Here is a 17,831-nt window from a genome sequence, read left to right on the forward strand (position 1 = left end):
TAGGCTATATATAGTTTTTGTTGAATGAATGGAGACACTGCAAAGATTAAAAGCAGGAGGAAAAAGGAGAGAGGGCAGGGGGTAAAATTTTATTATCACTGTGCAAACACTCACCCTCCTTGGTACATAAATGACCTGGGGAAATTATTTAACCTCTCTGGCCTCAGTTTCCTCATCTGTAACATGGAATCATACCTACTGCATAGTATGTGAAGGTTACATGTGGAAATGTTTGGGTGGGGTGTACATTGTGTGGAGCCTCGTGTGATTATCCATTTCTCTCCTCTCTTCATCCCCTTCTTTTCGTCTCTGCCTCTTTCCCCCTTTTTTTGCCTCCCTTCACCTGTAAGCTGTCATTCCTGTTGTGGTCCAGCACCCGACCTCATTCCAGCTCCAGTGGTTATGGCATCATTACCCCACCAGACATTCCTGGGGCTGACCCGCATCTCAGCTTCCTTCAACCCTAACAGCCGGGGCGGGATGGGGGTAATTGAGACCGGTCACGCATGACCGGTGTTCTGAGATGAGCTGTCACCATTAGCAGTTTATAGTTCTGAGGCATTATTTCACCAGACAATGCAAAATACAGTCCTCAGCCATTTTTAAAGGGTAGCAGGTGGGGAGAGGGGAGGAGTCGCCCTGGAAACTCTGGGCTGGGGCTTTTGCTGCTCTGACAGTTTCTTCTTCCTGTTGAGAGTCAGTCTGGATGTAATCCTGAGATCTGCTGGCTGAGCTAGTGTAGATGGGTTGCTGGCTCATCTTGATGCTAATTGCTCTGGGAGGAGGGGGGACTGCTGATGAGGGAGGGGGCCATGCTGGTTGGCTGGGCGGAGCCTGGGAACCCTGGCTGCTCTGTGTGTGTGTTTGCATGCCTGTGGGTGGGGAGGAGGGTGACAGGGAAATCCCAGAGGATGAGATGACTTTCTAAAGCCACCACCTCCTTCAGAGTTTTTCCATTCTGCCTGGGGACAAGTCTGCACTGGAGAGAGACACTCACTGGGAGGTATTCATGCTGAGACCTGCCCCAGTGGGGAGGGAGACTCAGGAGTCTCCCTCAAGAAAGAGGGGGCAACGGGAAGGAGCCAAGGCCCTCTAGCCCTCTGCCCTGTCAGGTCAATGGTGCTGGGATAGAATCTAAACACCTCTCAGGAGAGACAAAGCACCCCTCTTACTCGAGCCCATCCCCACCCTTTCAAGCAGGATGGTTTTTCTTTTTTATTTTTTCAGGTTTAGCCCAAATTCCTCACTCGCCCACACAGTTTCAGGGTGAAATGATGCTCTTTGCTGGCATGGAAGTCAGTCCACAACAAAAAACCTTCACTGGGTGCTGATGTGAGCCTGGCATTGAGCTAGGTGTGGGGATGCCGGCCAGCTGGGTGCAACACTCTTCCTTCTACCAGACACAGTGATCCTAGGTCCCCTCCTCCACTTACAGGTTTCTGTGGCCATTTCCCCCAATCCGAGCCCCAGGGGGAGAGTGGCAGTAGTGAGTCTCCTGGAACCCCTGGTGGGACCGGGATGAGGAGGGGATCCCAGGGGACCCAGAGTGTGAGGCAGAGCACGCCTGAGGGAGGGGGCAGTGGGGCAAGGAAGGGTCTCCCCGGGGTAAAAGGAACAAGAAAACGGGAGACATTCTGGGGAGACAAAAACAAGGAACCTCATTCCAGGTCCTCCACCCAGGCCTCTTTGGGCTGTTCCCCACCTGTCCTGGCGGGGGCGCTCTGGGAAGGGCTGCGATTTGAACTCCCGAGACCGAGTGGAATGCAGGGAGGCTCTGGCTTCAGCAGACATCTCTCCCTTCCTCCGGAGGGCAGGGTGGGGGCCTAATCCTCCCTGTATCCCTGCACCTGGCACAGGGCGGGTCCTGGGAGAAGCTCGGGAGGTGTTTGCCCAGCTGATGGAGTGAAATTCTGGGGCACCACCAGGAGGCACTTTCTTCCCGCCTGCCTAGCGTCACCTCCTCTCCGGGGAGAAGAGGAGAGTGAGGACTCAACCGCACAGCACTGAGGGGGATCTCCGGGGGGAGCTCTGAAGGGGCATGCTGGGGCCTCTAGCTTATGTCCGGGACAGGGCCACCCTGGGATGGGAATTCCCACAGGGATGGTCACCAGGCCGGAGCCCACCTCTCTGTGAAGGTGGAGGAGTCTTCCTTTCTCCTCCTTTACTCCACTGGGGTGTGGATAGTCGTCTGTGGGACAGAGGTGGCCTATTGTCATCTTTGTTTTTGCTGACTCCAGGCTGGAGTGTCTCTGTAGTTTTCAGAGCTTTGGGTTTTTAATCAGCAAGCAGCTTACTGGCTCTAGGGCAGGTCCAGGGCTACAGGGCTTCAAGTGGGAACGGAGGCCGTGAGGCCCTTGTTGTCCCATCTCCTCTCTTTCCCTCGGTGTGGATGTGCGTCCCTGAAGTCACCGGCTCTCACTGCCTGACTCTGCGTGTGCCCTGACTCACGGTTGCTGATCCCTCAACCTTGAACCCCCCTCCCTCCACCCCACCCTGCCGCCACGGGCTTCCTTGCTTCCTCTCAGTCTTGCTGGCTTTTGGGGTCCAGCTTACCTGCCCCTCCTCAGGGGACCTACCCGAGGCCCGTGACTAAGGTGGGACCCTCAGTTCTGTCCTCTTTCGCAACAAGCCTGACATCTATAATTTCATGTCTAAGTCTGTACCCTCGAGTAGGCTGTAAGCCCCAGAGGCCTGGATTGGAGCCAGGGCTCCATTTTTCAAAGACAGTTTTTTAAAGATATAATTCATGGATCATATAATTCACTCATTTAAAATGTACAAGTCAATGGTTTTAGTATATTCCCAGATAAGTGCAACCAACACCGTAGTCTATTTTGGAATATTTTCATCACCTCCAAAGAAACCTTTGTCTGTCACCCTTACCCCATCTTCTCCTTCCTCCAGGCCTAGGCAACTACTAATCTGCCTTCTGTCCCTATAGGTTTTCCTAATCTGGAATTTCATATGAACAGAATCAGACTATCTGGTTTCTGTGTCTGATTTCTTTATCTACCTTATGTTTTCAAGGTTCATCCATGGTGTTGCACATATTAGTACTTCACTCCTTTTTATGTCCAAATATTATTCCATTGTATGGATAGATCAAATTTTGATCATTCATTAATCCATTGATGGACATTTAGGTTGTTTTCACCTCTTGGGGATTGTGAATAGTGCTGCTCTGAACATTCATGTATGAGTTTTTATGTGGACATGTTTTTTTGTTTTAAAATTTTTATTGACATGTAGTTGCTTTGCAGTGTTGTATTAGTTCCTACTGTTAGTTCCTACAAAGAAATCAGCTAATGTGTACATATATCTCCTCTTTTTAAAATTTTGTTCTCATTTAGGTCACCACAGAGCACTGCGTAGAGTTCCTTGTATGCAGTAGGTTCTCACTAGTTATCTGTTTTATACACAGTATCCGTAGTGTATATGTCAATCCCAGTCTCCCAAGTCATCCTGCCTCCCCTCTCCTCCCTTGGTGTCCATACATTTGTCCTGTGTGTGTTTTCATTTCTCTTGGGTATCTACCTAGGAGTGGAATTGCTGGGTCATGTGGTTGCTCTGATGTTTAACATTTTAAGGAATTGCCAGGCTATTTTCCATAGTTTACAGCCCCTACTGTGGGCTCTAGGTACCATGTCTTCTGTCCCTACAGGTAGGTACCATGTCTATTGTCCCTATTGGGGCTGCCCTGTTCACCACTGTGACACCAGCCGCTGGGTGGCCTGACCCATAGCAGGTGTTTGATAATTACATTGGGTGAATGAAAACTGAGTGGATGGGTCCTTTGGAATAAGATGCCCATAAATCAGTAACCCTTGTCTCTTCAAACCCTGTCCTTGCAGTCTTCTCTGTGAACCTCTCTCTGACCCCCTTGCCTGGCATAATTACCAGTTGCTTTTTCTTGTCACTTCCAACCTCTCTGGCTGTCACTACTTATGACTCCTCTCTGAGGCTGAGTCCCCTCCAGGGTTCCGAGGGTGTTATAGTCACCTCTCTATCCCTAGCTCCTAATGCAGGGCTTGGCACAGAAGAGATGCCCTGTGAGGCAGGGCTGTGGGGTAAGGGAGTGCTCGGGAGAAGGGAGCACGGGGGGACATCTATGATGGGGGGATTGTTACAGGGGTCAGGGAGGCAACATGGAGGGTATCAGGGCCCCTCTGAGGGTGGAAATGCTGCCACCAAGTCTCAGCTCCAGGTCCTGGGGCCGCAGAGAGGGAAAGGAGCCTCGAGGATGCCCCTCGCTAGCCAGGCTGCTACATATCTTCCCTGCCAGCCCCAGGCCTGAATCTGTCCTGCACCGAAGGTAGATGTGGTACACACAGTCCAGGCTGCGGAGGCAGAGCCTTCAGGCCTGGAGGCTGCTGAGTACAGACATGGTATGAGGGGCCCCATGGACTTTCTCTAGGACATATGCAGGGGACCATGTAGTGAGGAGGCCTGTGGGGAATAAGACCGTGGTTTTCAACTTGGCAAGTGACTTGTAAACTCTTGTGGTATGATGTGCAGGCTTTAAGTGTAATTTGTATGGCTCCACACCTGCTCCACGGGCCACTTGCCAATTATTCACATGTAGTTTTCCCGTTTGTATAATAACCTCTGTCTCTACATCCAATGCCCCCAACTGGCCCCCAGGCCCCCAGAGCTGTTCCTCAGTTTCCCTTCAACCTCATTGTCCTCAGAGCAGGGCGAACAATCCTGATTCCTGTAGCCTGGGAACAGTTTATTGGGAATAGACAAACCCAGAGGCTCATGGCAGAAATGTGGATTCCTGGGTGGGCAGGAGGCAGCGCTGTTGGGACGGGGAGTGCTCTGGGGAGGTGAGGTCAGTTCAGTACCTTCTCCTCCCTCACAGCCCTGAGGCAGAGCCTCCAAGTCTGCTGAGGCAGCCCCTTATCACTGTAGCCAGGAAAACATGTTCACATCAGACCCAACGCAAGAGGAACTCAAGGGAGAGGGAGCTGGCAGGGGGTGGCTATGTACAAAAGATGTGGGCATGCCTGATTCCATTGAATGAATAATGTCAGCTCTTGATTGTCCCTTTGTTTTAGGCATTTCTTTGCCATCAGCTGCCAATATCAGCTCAGGAAAGAGATGTATTTTTACAGTGCCAGGTCAACACAGCTGAGCAGGTAAATCTGTTGCCCAAAGACCACCTCTTGATTCTGTGTGCTGAGAACAACATTGACAGATTCCAAGTGATCCTGAAATCCTGGCATTTGTTTTAGGAATTTGGGATGGGATTTTGGGGTGTCTCCTTTTGATGTTTGCAATAGTGCATGTATTAGGTGGGTGCTAGAAGGAGTTCACTTTTCTCAGGTTCATGAGAGTCCAAAGTAAGAGAGGAAGAGAATGTCTGGGGGTGAGGGGAGGCAGAATTTGTGTGGCAAGTTCCATGGGATGATCCACAAAGCAGGACTGTGATGTGCCCCTTTGACCTCCTGGGGAAGAGAAGTGTTAGGGGGCCATTGCCATTTTCTTGGCCACACTAGAGCCTGACTCAGCAGTCCAGGGAGACGGGAGATGTGTTTTCTTCCTTTGTACCCTACCCTCACCCGAGGGCCTCGCTCAGGATCTGCACACAGCTAGGTGAAAAGAGACTCTCGAAGATACCTGAGGGGCAGCTCCCAGTGAAAACCCAAGGGGAATCTTCAATCAGAAGAGAAAGGTGGGATCTTGGAACAGCCTTGTCTTGAACCCTGGTTGTGGGGGACAACATCCCAGCCTGGAGCTTGTGCCCTGTCCCCTGGGCTACTAACTTCTGGGGCTGTACTAACACTTGTGGCAGGAGGAGCTGCCCCCAGCCCCTAGCTTCACACTGGAGCTCCGCCTGCTCCCACAGACGAGGAGCCCCTGGGGCTCGCAGGGGATGTAGATTTCACCAGTGCCCACGATGCCGCAGCCCCCACTGCTCTTGAGGACACTGGTGCTCCCTGGACAGTACACAGGCGTGCTGACCACACATGGCTCGTAGAGGATGGCACCTTTGGAGCTGCTCACAGCTGTGGGAACAGGAAGGGATGTTCAGGGCCCTGCCAGGCCAAGTCCCCCCCCCAACACCCCGCACCTGCTGTCGTCATGTCTAAGGACACCCCCATCCCAGTTACCAACTTCCAAGTCTCCTATTGTTGTTTAGTTGCTCAGTCATGTCCAACTCTTCTGTGACCCCATGACTATAGCCTGTTAGGCTCCTCTGTCCATGGGATTTTCCAGGCAAGAGTACTAGAATGGGTTGCCATTTCCTTCTCCAGGGGATCTTCCTGACCCAGGGATCAAAACTTTGTCTCAGGTGTTTCCTGCCCTGGCAGATGGGTTCTTTACCCCTATCACCACCTGGGAAGCTCCCTATTTGTCTGCTTCAAGTCTTGTTTCTCCAGGAAAACATCCTCTTGTCTCTATGGTGCCTGGCACCACACTGGTGGTGTCTGCTCCTGATTCTGACTCCCATAGACCTGGGTAGCCCTGAAGGAGAGCCTCTCCATCCACCAGGAGCTCTTTCCTTTAGGGTGAGGGAGGCAAGCTGAGGTTTGGGCATGGGGCAATGTGGTCTATGTTTGAGTGTGGTCTATGTTTGGGTGAATCAGTTCCCAAGATCCCAGAACCCCTGCGGAGTGCTCAGTACTCACAGATATTCACGGGTCCAACACCTTCACACAGCCTGGAGGTGAGAGGGAAAGGAGACACAAAGGATCTGCATCAGACAATGAGAAAAACACGGCAGCCCCTCCTCCTGCCCGCACCAGGGACCCTGTCAATGAAGAGGGACTGCAGACTGCATGCTGTCTCAGATTTTCCATGGATGGGCTGAGGGGTGGGCAATGGCTATAGCAGCAATCAGAGGGCAGGAGAATAGACATCCCTGACCCACCTCTGCTCCTCGCCCTCCAGCAGGCGCCTGTAGGTGGCGATCTCGATGTCCAGGCCCAGCTTGGAGTTCATCACTTCCTGGTACTCCTTGAGCAGGCAGGCCATGTCCTGCTTGGCCTTCTGCAGGGCCTCCTCCAGCCCTGCCAGCTTGCACTTGGCATCATTGAGGGCTGCCTCGCCCTGCTGCTCTGCCTGGGTCACTGCAGCCTCCAGCTTGCAGCGCTGGGGGAGAGGGCACAGAAAAGTACTGCAGGGGCCCAGGGGCCCTGGGACCCTGGGCCGACTCTCAGAACAGAGAACATGATCATTGTGAGATAATTGAAAATAACATATATTGGTCTCTTCCCCCAGTTCCTGGCACAGAACTCCTCCAAACCTTGTAGTTTCTTAAGTGATGAGCACTCCAGGAACATCCTTTGTCCTCACCTTTGGTCTCTGACACTGTGTCTGACACAGAGTCCCTAAACCCCTTAGAATTTCCTGAGTATTGACAACGTCTTTTGTTTAAATAAGGTGACTCTAGGTGGGCTCCTGGGTGGGGGCTGGTCACCAGAAAAACCAAGCCTTGATTAGAAGCTGGGAATTTTCAGCCCACCCCACCATTCTCCCAAGAGGGGAGAGCAGCTGGGAATGGAGGTGATAAATGATGATGCCGATGTGAGGAAGCCTCCATAAAATCTCAATAGTAGAGGATTCGGAGAGCCTCCAGGTTGTTGAACAGGTGGAGGTATGGGGAGAATGGCATACCTGGAGTGGGCATGGGAGCTTTGTGCCCCTCCCACACACTTTACTTTATCCACCCCTTCCACCTGGGTATTCATTTGTATTCCTTATCATATCCTTTTATAATAAACCAGTGTGTGCATGGGTGCTTAGTCATATCTGACTCTTTGTGACCCCATGGACTGTATCCTGCCAGGCTCCTCTATCCGTGGGGATTTTCTAGGCAAGAATACTGGAGTGGGTTGCTATTTCCTCCTCCAAGGTATCTTCAAGACTCAGGGATTGAACCCACATCTCCTGTGTCTCCTGCCTTGGCAGATGGATTCTTTACCACTGTGCCAGCTGGGAAGCCCATAATAAACCAAAAAAGTAAGCTATTTTCCTGAGTTTTGTGAGCCACTCCAGCAAATTAATTGAATCCAAGAGGGGTGGTCATGGAGACCTCCAATGTACAGCCAACTCGTCTGGAGTACAACCTGGACGTGTGATTGGTTTCTGAACTGCGGGCAGTCTTGTGGGACTTGGTGGGCAGCCCCTAACCTATGGGATCTGATGTTATCTCCAGGTAGGTAGTGTCAGAAGTGAGTTCAATTGTGGAACACCCAGCTGGTGTTGCAGAGCTGGCTGGTGTGGAAACACTCTTCCGCGATACCTGGCGTCAGAAGTGTTGTGAGTGTGACTGTGTGAGAGTGAAGGAGGGACGGAAGGAAGAGTGAGTTCTTCCTACAGTCATGGTTATGTGCCAGGTTCACATCTGCTGTGGGTATCAGCCTAGAGTTGTGACGTCTGGTTCCCCCAGGGGATGGGGGCCAGTTCTCCTGTCTGTGACACCTCAAGGAGATCTGAGAGTTTCCTCTTGGATATGCCAAGCAATTACTTTGTGGCTAAGAGAATTTAAGCATCTGCCTGGTGTTCACTAGCCTAGGAGGAGAGGGTGGGTCTGATTTTATGGACTCTGCAGCATCACCTTGAATTTCAGGATCATAGAATTAGAGTCTTTGGTTGGAAGGGGGTGTGGAGGACATCTTTTCTATACTCCCACCTCATGAAGCATTCTTGCTATTTCATCTTGATGAATATAGGCTGCCTAGTCTCTGTTAGGGGCCTCACTGTTTCCTGACCCAGCTTATCCTGCTGTGGATCAGCTCTTCTGAAGAAAGGGCTCTCTCCCTCTCGTGGGAAACAGTGCAAGTTTATTCTCTCTTCCTCAGGTCCCCCAGGGAGGATGAACCTGTCCTGCACAACCAGGACCAGATGGCGGGTCAGCCTGTGGTGGCCTCACCTGGGCTTTGACATTCTCAATGTCTTGCTGCAGCCGCTGGATCAACTTGTTTATTTCCAGGATCTCGTTCTTGCGGTTGCGGAGGTTGTCACAGTGATTCCCGGCCGTCAGCTGGAGCTCCTCATACTGCAGGACAGGGAGGTCAGAACCTGGGCACCCACCCTGTGGTCCCTCTCAGCCCTCATTCCCACTGTCCCCAGGCTCTTCTCTCCTGACTCCCTTCGTTGGGTGCTCTGGATTCTTACACTTGTTATATTTCCCCAGCCCCTTTCCAATTCTGGTCCTTTTCTGGGCTGCTTCTTATTCCCTTCTCACCTCCCAGCCCTGAACCTTCAAGCTTATTAAATTCTCCCCTAAGCTCCAAGCACCCTTCCTCTCTGTTTCGTGGTTCTGTGTCTCATCCTTTTCTCTCTGCCCTGGAATTTCCCTCCTTTTTGCTCCATCTGTGCTCTGGACCTTGGAGGGGGTTTCTGCCCTCACCCTGGGGTACCTAACAGACCAAGAACTGAGAACACAGAACATCTGCCCCCTCAGGGTAGACATATTTGTATGTTCTCCCTCAAAACAATTGGAAACAAAATTCAACGTTACTTCCTATCTTGGCTTAACACTTTTTTTTTTAACCTCTGCACATAAAATCTAATTTCTTAATAGTGAATTATAGATTACAACAATAGATTTTTAAAAATTAGCCAACTGTATGCTTTCTGCATATAATGGATAGGAGTGTTTTGCATAGAAAATGCAAAACTAGATAAGCATAAGTCACCCTATTTGGTTATTGTGAAAAAACCGGTAGTTGCCTAATCACTATCCATACTTCTTTTCCTCAGACAGAACCCCAGATAAAAGAATATTTCTCAGCTTTCCCTTCAAAGGGGTGTAGACTGTTGCAGGGTAGGGCTTCTAGGAAAGCTGTTTAAAGTCAGGGATGATTCAATGGCATGTTCCTTTTGCCCTCTCTTCTTCCTTCTGCTTGGAATGGACATGTGAGATTGGTGGTATTGCAGCCATCTTAGGGCATGAGGATACCATGAGGATTAACATTCTTAACAGAATGGCAGAATAGCAAGTTCGAAGGAGCCTGTGTTTTTGGTGGTAACTTGGGGTCATCTATGGCAGTCTATTTCTGTACTTCAAGTTATTTGAGAAAAAAATAAAAAATGAAATTTGTTTTAACTATTATTATTATTATTTAAAATTTCTGATCTTCACAGCCAAGTACAATTGATAAATAATAGAGTTATCATTTTGGTTCTAACTTAGAAAGATGGGTAATTAAGATTGTTTTCCTTAAGACCTGACGGGTGGCCCAGGAGAGCAATCAGAAGAGGAGCCTGCTGGAATGAAACCTGGCCGAGGATGGGCCACAGACTGACTTACAGGGAGCTGACCCCAGGCTGGGGTTTGATACCTTGATCACCATGGATCTGCAGAAAAAGGACAGAACATTTCTTGGGACATTTCCTGAAAATTGGTATCCACGGCCTTCAGAAAAATGTCTAAAACATTCAGGGAAGCTCTTCAGATTGCTGTGATCTAGCTGTGTCTCCAGCCCCGTATCCTTCATGGTGCTTCACACTGAGGACACCTCCCCTTCATGCTTCATTGGCCTGCTCCTGCTGGCTCTCAGCCAGACACCCTTACCCCATGCTCTGCTTATGGAAATCATACTTGGCTTCCAAGATCCAGATCAAATGCCAGTGCTCCTGTTTTTCCATACACAATTTGTTACTTCCAGCATCATCATACTGTACCCTTGACCTATGGCTCGACCTTAGAGGTCACTTCATGCTATCTTGTATATCCTTCTGGCTGTTTACACCTCCCTTTCCCATGGACTGTAACTTCCTTGAGGATGGGAATGGTCTGACTCTTAGTATCCTCATGGTTCCACACACCCCAGTAAGGCCCTCCTTCCCTGGCCATCTTGTTAAAAACCGAATTCCCACCACATTCCCTGTGCTTCACCTTGATTTATTTTTTTTCCATAGCACATGTCCATCTAACATAGATACACTGTACTTATATGTCCTGTTTGCCTGTCCTGCCCCTGCCTCTGGAAACTGAAAGTGACATAGAGGCAGGGATTATTGTTTGTTCTGTTTCCTGTTGGATCTCCAGCATCTAGAATGCTGCTTGGCACATGATGAATGTGCAATAAGCGGATGAATAAATGAGTGAATGAATGAATGGTACCTTTCATAGATGGGGTAGGTGAGACTGAGATGATAGTATCTGTTAAGTCAGACTGCCCTTGGGGGCACAACTGCCCTCCCAGCAAGCCCCTAATTACCTAAGTCTGGGGCCACCTTAATCACAGTTTCTGCTCCACCATTAGTAGCCATTCCATGCCATTAGCCTCCTCCCACACCCCGGAAACTCTGAGCCCACTTTGCCATCACTGTCAATTAGTATTCCTTGAATGCTACTTAGGGAAGCACTTCCTGTGAGTCTATGAGTGTATAAAGCTGGGGAGCTCTGATGAACAGGTCCGGGCTGTCTGTGGGGTCTCTCCCACACTCATGGGGACTTGGCCTGAGGCTTGGTCGAAACAACAGAGGCTGGTGTGTCATGGCTCACATTTTCTCTCCTGATTGCTGGAGGAGAGTGGTTCTGGGGTCTCCCAGGCCCTGCCCAAGACTCACCCGGCTCTGGTACCAGGCCTCTGCTTCGGCTTTGCTGCGGTTGGCAATTTCGTCGTACTGGGCCTTGATCTGGGCAATGATGCCATCCGTGTCCAGCTCCCGGCTATTGTCCATCTTCACAGTGACTGAGGTCTCTGAGATCTGAGACTGGAGCAGGTTCGTCTCCTGGGAGTGGGGACCCCGGGTAAGAATGGGTGAGCTCTTTGAGGATAAACTTGGCGAGGGAGCGGGGAAGAAATGAGGACACCCAGCTCTGACATTCCCATGGCAGATTTGCCTAGCTGTCCCAGCCTTCCATCACCGACCTGCTCCAGTCCAGTTGCACTGAGACCCAAGAGCCAAGGCGTGGGCCCTCTGACTTCTGGGAGTCTCTCTGCCTGAGACCCAGCTGTTCCACACTGACTTCTTCACTTGCCCACTTTTAAGCCACAAATGTACCCACAGGGCAGGAGCTTTCCCTGCCCATCATCCCTCCATAACCAGCCCCTGGCGGACCACCTGTGGGCAGCATGGCTGCAGGTACCTCGGTATACAGGGTTTTCAGGAAGTCGATCTCATGGATCAGAGTTTCCACATTGATCTCCAGGTCAGAATTTATCAGGAAGGCCGTGTCCACATCCTGCAGCCAGGAAAGTGACAGTCATGACCTGGGGCCACCCCTCTGCCAGCTGGGCCACCTCCCAGGCAAGCTGGTGGCAGGTGACAGGTGTGGGGCCCACTTTCCTTACTTAGGCCCATGTGGAAGTGAAGGGGGTGACAAAGCCAAGGACCTCAGGCCTGGGCCTGGCATCCCAATGGGGAAGGATCAGAAGGGAATGAGGTTAAAGGAGACGGGAGTCCATTCCTCAGAGCTCCCATGGACCCTGGGCAACAAAACATGTAGCTGTCTATGTGAGGGATTGTCAGGATGGTTTTCATCTCTGGGGATTTGAGTCAGAGCTTTTGTCTTTTGATTTGGCATTTGCCACATCTTCAGCTTCTTGGGCAGGTGTAAATACAACATTCAACATGAGTTGGGTGGTGGAAGCATCAGTCACTGCCCTTCTGGGGCGGGAGGCTGGCCTTCCTCTCCCTCGGGGTCAGTGGGGCTGGCACCGGGGTCAGCAAGGTGAGCTGGCTGCAGCCCTGGTCCAGCGGGTGAGTGTCCCCAGGCCCACTAGCCAGCTCAGAATGCCTTTTCCCTCCGTGGGTCACCCTCCCTCACCTTCTTCAAGGCAACAAACTCATTTTCAGCACTGGGCCGCAGGGAGAGCTCCTCTTCATATCTGGTGGAAGGGGCAGGGGGAAAATGTTTTAGTCATGCTGGTGGGGTTTGGAAGGGTGTAGGCATGGGGCCTGAGAGTAGGAGCCTCTGGGGACAAGTCACAGAATGAATGCCCTAGGGAGGCACCAGGTCTGGTCCTGTTTCTGGTCACCTCTGGCCCCTTCAGCCACTCAACACAGATGGTTTTTTTTTATCATAGCCTCTTATTAGCCACTTTGTAAGTTTATGTTCCACCCCAATGCCTGGTAGCCTTTTCCTGTAATGAATCATTCTCTGGGAAGTCCTTCTTTTTTTTAATTAAAAAAATTATTTACTGGCTGTGCTGGGTCTTAATTGAGGTATGTGGGTCCTTAGTTACATCATATGTGGATTTAGTTCCCTGACCAGGGATCGAACCCAAGCCCCCTGCAATGGGACATGGAGTCTTAGCCACTGAATCACCAGGGAAGTCCTGGGGAAGTCCTTCTTAAAGCTATCTTTGTTCTATCTTGCTGCTGAGGAAGCTTACTTCATCCAGTCATTTCCTCTGGGAAAATGGTGAAGAGTTGGCTGCCTGTTGCTGGCACACCTGTCTTTTCTTCTTGAAAAAATATTTATTTATTTGGTTGTGCCAGTTCTTAGTGGCAGCATGTGGTATCTTTTAGTTGCAGCATGTGGGATCTAGTTTCCTGACCAGGGATTGAACCTAGGTCCCCTGCACTGGGAGCATGGAGTCCTAGCCACTGGGCCACCAGGGAAGTCCCACAGCTGTCTTTTCTGAGTTGTTCTGAGAGTTGGCTGCGGTCACTCCAAGCCCAGCTGACCCCGTGCCCCTCCTCACCAGGAGAGCGCTGAGCCTGGCCTCTACCTGCAGCTCAATTGCAGAGGTAGCAATTACCCACTTTACCAGATCCTCAGAGAGAGCTGAACTATTTCCTCTAGGCTCCAGGGAGCTCTTCGCCCACTCACTGCACCCCAAGGCAACGGAATCAGGGTTAAGGGTTTAGTCTGGCCAGAATGACTCAGTTTGATGAGCGACATCAATCTATTAAAAACTTCTCTGTGCTTCCTGACGCCTGAGCTTCCGTTTTCCTGCAGAACTCAGCCGCTGCACAGGCGCTGGACGCTAAGCCTGCCGCCTGCGTTTCAATCCCACTCTGTCCTGCGCTTGTCATGTGACATTGGGTAAGTGGCTTGGCCTTTCTTGGCCTCAGTTTCATCATCTGTAGAATGAGAATATCACTGGTCCTGTCTCACAGTTACAAACATCACACAAGTTAATGTTTGCAGAACACCAGGTCATCTTGACTCTACCAGGACATCTTGAGGGAAAGAGCCAGACTTTCCCAACTTTATCAAACCCAAACTGCCCAGCACAGCTTCTGGCTTGGACTAGACATGTGGGTGACACCTGCAGCGTGTGTGTCCCCAACATGGCTCCACTCCACTGAACCCTCATTCTTAGCGTATTCACACTGTCTTTGGAGATGTGTCTCTCTCAGCCCTCTCCCGGCAACATAAGAGGCTCACCCAGGAGCATGAGGCAATTTATCTGGGCCTCAGCTTCTTGAAAGAAGCACTGAATCTGGATTCTTGCAGGTGATGATTTTGAGTTGGACCAGGAAGATGCAGGGTAGAATATATTAGCCTGGATGTTACAAGAGAAATGCCACGGTGGGACTTATCAGGAAGAAGGAACAGCAGGAGTACAAGCTGGGAGGAAGGAGGACTTGGGAATCTGTTTGGAGGCTAAGAAGTGTTCAAGATCTGTCAAGGGACTGATGGAAGATGAGGCACAACAGGTATGAGGGCGGAGCCCTGGAGCACTGGGAACAGCGGGAGAAGACTTGTTTTACATGAAGAGAGATAGATCGTGGTGGGAAGGGGGATGAATACACATCTAAAATCTCAGAGCTTGTACAATGTGCCTAATGGGTCATAAGGATGCTCTGCCTACATGATCCCACCTGACTGTGTAACCACCTAAAGGTCTATGTTTTCAGCTTCCCATTTTATAGATGGGAAGCCCAATGCCCAGATTATTTATGTCGCTTGTCCTAGGTGCCCGGCTGGGTAGCAGTGGGGCAGACTCACTTTTTCTTGTAGCCCTCCAGCGTGTCTTGGAGGCAGTGGAACTCTGATGCCAGCCGGTCTCGGTCCCCGGTCAAGAAGTCCAGCTGCCTCCGAAGGGTGGAGATGTAGCCCTCAAAAAGGGGCTCAATGTTGTTCGAGCAGCACCTCTGTTGCTGCATGAATTTCCACTTGGTCTCCAGCAGCTTGTTTTTCTGTTCCAGGAACCTGACCTGCAGCCAAGAATAGGATGTCATGGGGCGGGGGGGATCCTGGGGGCCACAGCTGGCAAGAGGAAGTGCTGGTACTGGCAGAGGAATCCATCTGTGCTCCAGCCTCCATCACATTGCTTCTGTCTCTCTGTCTCTCCTGCCTGGGGCGGCTTAGGGGACCCCCAGCTTCCACCAGGGGTTGTGTTGTAGTGGAAACAGGGCTGCCCCAAGAGGCCTGGGGTGGTTCCTCCTTCCAGCCCTGCCTGCCTGCCACCAGCCTTGTAACCTGGGCCGAGCCACCCAGCCCCTCAAGCTTGTTTTGCTGCCTAAAACTCCTACTTAAGATTACATAGGGAGAGCTTTGTACATCTTCATGCTAGTGGAAGCTGGTGAGGATACTGGAAATTGGGGTTTCTTTAATTACAGCCCAGGGGTACTCAGAGAATAAAGCTCAAAGTTCGGTCTTAGCACTCATTGCTACTCTGCCCCATCCCCATCCTACATGGCCAAGTCCAAACCATGTCCCTGACATGGTAATGTGGAGAGCTGCTGGCCTACCCTTCATTTCCGTGGCCTGGAGATCAAGGTTAAGAGATACTGAGTGAGTTGGCCGCTAAGCTAAGTTGGTCACCCAGCTAAGCTAGTCACTGGCAGGGCACACACTGTCTCCCGTCCTCACCCTGGGATTTTGCACCTTGTGCACTGTCTCTCAAGAAAACGATAGAGGAAGTCACGTCGTCTTCCTTCTGGTCAAAGGCCTGGTCACCAGAAGGCCCCCAGCCTCACAGATGGCAATGTGATGCAGCTGATGATCAGGGCTCACAGTGTTGGAATGAGTTTACAAGCAGAACTTAATGAGCTTTCAAAATAAAACTGTAAGTTTAACATTTTCCATTTACTACAACAAGTTCCTTTTGGGAGCACTTTTGTGAGTATTACCTCCTTTAATTCTCCCTCCATCTCTGCCCGTTTTCCTGGGGCTGGGAGTCAGGGTCCAGGTCTCTTGACTGCCATCCCAGGACTCTGCCCTTAACTTGGGACCACCAGGAACACCAGCTTAGACCTTGGTGTGTATCCTGATCTCAAGAACTTCCCTGGGATATAGGGACAGGCCCAGAAGCAGGCCCAAGGTGACAGGCCAGTTCGGCATCTTCCAAAGGTGGCACATCACCCTTCTCTCAAGGCTTTCAGAGCCGTGACCTGGGGGTTGAGAGATGTGAGACTTGGTCATGGCCGCTTTGTGTCCCTAGCTCTGACTGCTCCACCTTCTTCTTATCACAGACTTAAGCTGATGGCAAATTCCAGGGTCACAGTGCCCAAGGGTCTCCGCAGTTCATGTCATCGGAAGGAAGGTCTTTCATTAAAGCCTCATCAGAAAGGGCAGGTCTCTGCCTCTGATTGCCCCAGTATCTATCATGGCTTTGGGAGTTCCTCTTAAAGTCTGACCTCAAGCCCTCTTGGTGAGTTTATCAGTTAACATCCACAGAGAAAGATAACATATTATAAAAAAAGACAGACAAGCAGAAATGTCTGCTGCTGAGCCTGATCTAACCAGCTTTCAGCGACTAGGGGTCATGGAGCAGCCCCACCAGCAGCCCCAGGTTGTGGCTCCTGGAGCAGCCACAAGGTGCTGTCTGTCTCCTGAGGCCCTGGACCCCGAACCCACCTCCTACCTTGTTGATGAAGGATGCAAAGCGGTTATTGAGACACTTGATCTGCTCCTTCTCGTCCCTCTTCACCCTCTGGACAGTTGGGTCGACCTCCAGCTCGAGCGGGACCAGCAGGCTCTCATTGATGGTTACAGGGGCAATGCAGGCAGAAGACCCACAAGTGGCACCTGCTCGGTACCCAAAGCCAGGCAGGCCACACCTGGAGGCGACCCGCGGCCGCCCGAAGCCCACGTTGCACAGGCTCCGGGAGCCGAGGCAGCCCAGGGCGCGGAAACTCCCACTGCCCCCAGTCTGGCATGGCCCCTTGCTCACTGCATAGTGGGTGACCACCCGGGGGAGGACGGCTGAGCAGGAGCTGAAGCCCCGGCTGCCACATCTGAAGCCCTGCTGGAAGGAGCGGCACGACATGGTGGGTGTGAGAGGCAGAGGGACGGCGCCCTGGCGGGAGGACAGAGGCGAGAGTTATCAGGGTGAACTCAGCCTCCACCCTTTTATCTGGTCAAGGATGGAGGGCTGAGCTGGGCCGAACCCCAAATCACCCTGAAATCAGGTTTATGAGCTTGGCATATTGGCAGCTGCTAAGTACCGAGGTGGATAATTAGGGTAGCAGAGAGCAAAGAGTAGGAGCCAATTGTCCATGCGGGTTGGACCCATAAAAATTCTATTTGTCCTCTTCCTTGCTTACAGGGGTGATGAAAGGGGCCAGCCAGACAGATACTGGGTTGGCCAAAAAGTTTGCTTGGTTTTTTCTGTAAGATGGCTCTGGTAGCGCTTAGTTGTCTTTAACTTCATTTGAAACAATTTTGTTCGATTGTATTGTGACAGCTGTCATATCAGCGTGCGTTAAAAAATCTTACCAAAACTCGTGAATTTTTGTGTAGCCGTTTTAATATTGAAGATGGAACAAAAAAGCAGCATTTCAGCAAATTACACTTTATTATTTCAAGAAAGGTAAATTCACAACGGAAATGCACGAGAAGACTTGTGTAGTGTATGGAGAAAGGGCCGTGACTGACTGAACATGTCAAAAGTGGTTTGTGAAGTTTCGTTCTGGAGACTTCTCACTGAGTGCTGCTCCATGGCCAGGTAGACCAGGTAAAGTTGATAGTG

General features: G+C 51.0%; 1 protein-coding gene across 1 annotated transcript; it reads right to left on the bottom strand.

Annotated features, from left to right (window-relative positions):
• Window positions 1–3,467: 3,467 nt before the first annotated feature.
• On the bottom strand, window positions 3,468–17,188 carry KRT82 (keratin 82). Its single transcript, XM_043447409.1, has 9 exons — window positions 16,725–17,188; window positions 14,864–15,072; window positions 12,731–12,791; window positions 12,050–12,145; window positions 11,527–11,691; window positions 8,879–9,004; window positions 6,875–7,095; window positions 6,633–6,664; window positions 3,468–6,008 (listed from the first exon to the last, which is right to left on the bottom strand). The coding sequence occupies exons 1-9, from the start codon at window positions 17,127–17,129 to the stop codon at window positions 5,779–5,781; spliced, it is 1,545 nt and encodes a 514-aa protein (XP_043303344.1). The 5' UTR covers window positions 17,130–17,188; the 3' UTR covers window positions 3,468–5,778.
• Between the last annotated feature and the right edge of the window lie 643 nt (window positions 17,189–17,831).

The sequence above is a fragment of the Cervus canadensis genome, chromosome 25, assembly GCF_019320065.1.
Source record: "Cervus canadensis isolate Bull #8, Minnesota chromosome 25, ASM1932006v1, whole genome shotgun sequence".
NCBI lineage: Eukaryota > Metazoa > Chordata > Mammalia > Artiodactyla > Cervidae > Cervus > Cervus canadensis.

Excerpts from the sequence above, each read along its gene's own strand:
- KRT82 (XM_043447409.1), bottom strand. The coding sequence starts at position 17,129 with ATGTCGTGCCGCTCCTTCCAGCAGGGCTTCAGATGTGGCAGCCGGGGC. Across the intron at positions 9,005-11,526 it reads AGGCCTGGTACCAGAGCCGG|TATGAGGAGCTCCAGCTGAC; the intron begins GTGAGTCTTGGG and ends CCTGTCCTGCAG. Across the intron at positions 6,665-6,874 it reads CTGGAGGGCGAGGAGCAGAG|GCTGTGTGAAGGTGTTGGAC; the intron begins GTGGGTCAGGGA and ends TCTCACCTCCAG.